A 3,439-nucleotide genomic window follows, 5' to 3' on the forward strand; every position below is an offset into this window, starting at 1 on the left:
CTGGAAATATTCTTTTATTCCTTTACCTACCTTCCATGACCGACCATTTAGTTTGATTTCAGGTTTGTTCATACTCCACCATCTCACATCCCATAATATCCTTACTTCTGAATATTAGGTATTGAGGATTGCTTCCTGGGGTCAAAAAAGATGCTTCTGGAGTGGAAAGAGATAAGGCTAATATCCTGGGTTTCTGAATTGAACTTGTGTTGCTATTAATATTGCGGAACTATTTTGTCTTCATCAAAAGAGGAACGGAGAAACTGGGAAGATTGCAAAGAAGATGATACTGCTGCCGGCGTCAACTCCCCTCCGCCCTGTGCGTGCCCACAGAGAGGGCCTCCTCAGGGTGCCTCCGGTCAGGGAATGTCGACTGGTGGCCCCCAGGGGGAGGGCCTTCTCTGTGGGTGCTCCGGCATTATGGAACCAACTGCCGGTTGAGCTCCGGATGGCATCTGACCTTCGATCCTTCCGTCGCGGGTTGAAGACCCACTTGTTTGAGTTAGCTGGTCTGGCCTGATGGGGAATATGGGTTTTTAATTGGTTTTTATTATTCTATCATTGTTGTATTTTAATTGGGCATTGGTTTAATTTTCTTTTAACTTTTGTATTGCTATTTATATATGCCCTGTGAACCGCCCTGAGTCCCTAGGGAGAAGGGCGGTATAGAAATCAAATAAATAAACATCAAACATCATACTAAGACCTCTCCTTATAATTTTTTTTTGAAGCTGGTGGGGAAGAGGTTATTAAAAAGTGTTCTAAAAATACCTCAGGCATGAAGCCAGTAAACAGATTGTCCAGAGCTACAGAAAATTAGTTTGGTCTACTGGTTAATGCCCTGGACTATGAGTTCTATTCCCACCTTAGCTATGAAAACCAGCTGCGTTACTTTCCCTCTCTCTCAGCCCAACTTACTTCACTGGGTTGTTGTTGTGGGGGAAATAGGAGAAAAATGTGCTGGATATGTTCACCACCTTGAGTTATTTGTAAAAAATAATAAAGCTGGGATATAAATAAATAAACGTGCAGTGAATGTTCAGACATTTTAATTACGCCTAATGAAAAAAGGTTCATATATACAGATATACATGAGGCGAAACATAAATTTAACTGGACATTTTTTTATTTTTTTATTTGATTATCTGTATATTTTATAGTTTCCCCATTAGCAATTATTAGAGTTCATGCACTTTAACACTAAGCATCTCAATTGGGAGCCATTGTTTATAACCATGGTTTATTGTAAAATGGTTTCTTTTTACACAGCGTGTTAATCCACAATCTATGATCCATAAATCACAGGGGTAACATACACACAATACCAATGCAGAGAAAAACACATGATGGTTTAGTGCTAAGTAGGAATTTGATCACATCGTGACCCCAAAAGATGATTGCTGATCATATCCGAGTCATTCCAACTTCTAGAATCCCTCAGTCTGAAATAGAATAGCCCCCCATTGGTTGCCTGGCTTCAGTCTAATTGATTAATAGCAATATTATTGGCAGACATTGTAAAATCTTCTTTCGACCTGATAGCAAACAGATTGAGATGGAGAATCTGAAATTATGAGTAAAAGAAACCAGGGTTAAAATACAGTTGTTATTGTTAGTTGCAAAGTGATGTCTGACCCATCGCAACCCCATGGACAATGTCCCTCCAGGTCTTCCTGTCCTCTACCATCTTCTGGAGTCCATTTAAGCTCACGCCTACTGCTTCAGTGACTCCATCCAGCCACCTCATTCTCTGTCATCCCCTTCTTCTCTTGCCCTCAATCTTTCCCAGCATTAGGCTCTTCTCCAGTACTGTATCAAAAAATATCTCAAATACAACTGACATTTCTACTCTTTAACCATCATGTTTTTGTATATCCCATTATACTGAAAATAAGACCAGTCTCGTATTCATTTTTGCTCCAAAAGACGCATTAGGGCTTATTTTCAAATTAGGTTATTTCCAGAGAAATACAGTACTAAATGCATCCATCTGGCTGACAATCTTAACTGGAGCTTATTTTGGGAGTGGGACTCATATTACAAGCAATCTGAAAAAACATGCTAGGGCTTATTTTCCGGTTGGATCATATTTTGGGGAAAACACAGTAGTAATTAAACTAAAAGCACACTTTCATCGTAGTCCAGTCCCTCATTGTTTTACTTATTTTTATACATGAAAATCAACAACAATGATGTCATTATAAATTCAAAAAGATCCTAGAAGGGAAAAGGCCCTGATCTCTTGACCAAGGTCCAGACCAACCATCCATGAATCACATTCCCTAATTTTCCGGGAACAGTGTCCTTTTTATAGCATCTTTCATCTCCTTGTTCCTCAAGCTGTAGATAAGTGGATTGAGCAAGGGGGTCAGCACCGAATAGAAAAGGGTCACCACTTTGTTGCTTCCTCCTGAAGCTCCGGGGGTCACATAAGTGACCATGATGGAGCCATAGAAGAAGCTTACCACCAGCATATGTGAGGTACATGTGGAAAATGCCTTCCGTCTGCCAGTGCTTGAAGGCAGTCTCATTACTGTCCAGAGGAGAGTAGCATAGGAGCAAACAATGAAGAGGAAGGGGCCAAAAATAGCGATGGAGCTGAGGCTGTAGAAGGCCAGTTCTGTGCCTGGGGCTGGAGTGCATGAAGAGGCCAACAGCGGCCCTGGGTCGCAGATAAAGTGATCGAGGATGCTGGAGCCACAGAAATGGAGCTGGGAGATCAAAATGATGGGTGCTAGAAACCAGAGAAAGCCAGAGGCCCAACAGGAAGCAGCCAGGATGCAGCAGAACCTTTGAGACATCAGCAGTGGGTATCTCAATGGGTGGCAGATGGCCAAGTATCGGTCTAAGGCCATTGCAGCAAGAAGGAAGCTTTCGGTGGTCCCCATAGAAAAGAAGAAATAGAACTGGAGGAAACAGCCATGGAAAGAGATTGCACCCGGCAGTGGAGAGGCCAAATCGAAGAGCATCCTGGGTACCGTGGTGGTTACGTAGCACATCTCTAGACCCGAAAAGTTTCCCAGGAGGATATACATGGGCAGGCGGCTGAGTCGAGAGTCCAAGAGAACAGCCCACACGATGCAGAGGTTCCCCACCAAGGTGAAGGCATAGCAGATGGAAAGTAGGGAGCATAGGAGCAGCTGGAAGGAGGGCGAAAGGGATGAGAACCCCAGGAGAACAAAGCCCATCACCACCCTGGTATGGTTGACTTGATCCAAAGGGTTGTGCCACGGTTGCTAGGAGAATCACACATTGGGGAAACAGTCAATGTCTGAAAGAAACCATACTATGATCCCTTTCCCCAACTTGGATAGCTTTCAGATATGTGGACTTCAACTATCAGGATTCTCAGTAACTGCCATAATAACTGCTCAATTCTGGGAGCTGAAGTCCACATCTGGAGGTGGATCCAAGACTATTACGGATTAAGCATGCCTAG

At 43.0% G+C, this 3,439-nt stretch overlaps 1 protein-coding gene across 1 annotated transcript; it reads right to left on the reverse strand.

Annotated features, from left to right (window-relative positions):
• Positions 1 to 2,282: 2,282 nt before the first annotated feature.
• On the reverse strand, positions 2,283 to 3,221 carry LOC308677675 (olfactory receptor 11H6-like; the record flags this gene model as incomplete). Its single annotated transcript, XM_081344290.1, has 1 exon — positions 2,283 to 3,221. The coding sequence occupies exon 1, from the start codon at positions 3,186 to 3,188 to the stop codon at positions 2,283 to 2,285; it is 906 nt and encodes a 301-aa protein (XP_081200416.1). The 5' UTR covers positions 3,189 to 3,221.
• Positions 3,222 to 3,439: the final 218 nt, after the last annotated feature.

Source organism: Vipera berus (genome assembly GCF_964194415.1).
Source record: "Vipera berus genome assembly, chromosome: Z".
Taxonomy (NCBI): Eukaryota; Metazoa; Chordata; class Lepidosauria; order Squamata; family Viperidae; genus Vipera; species Vipera berus.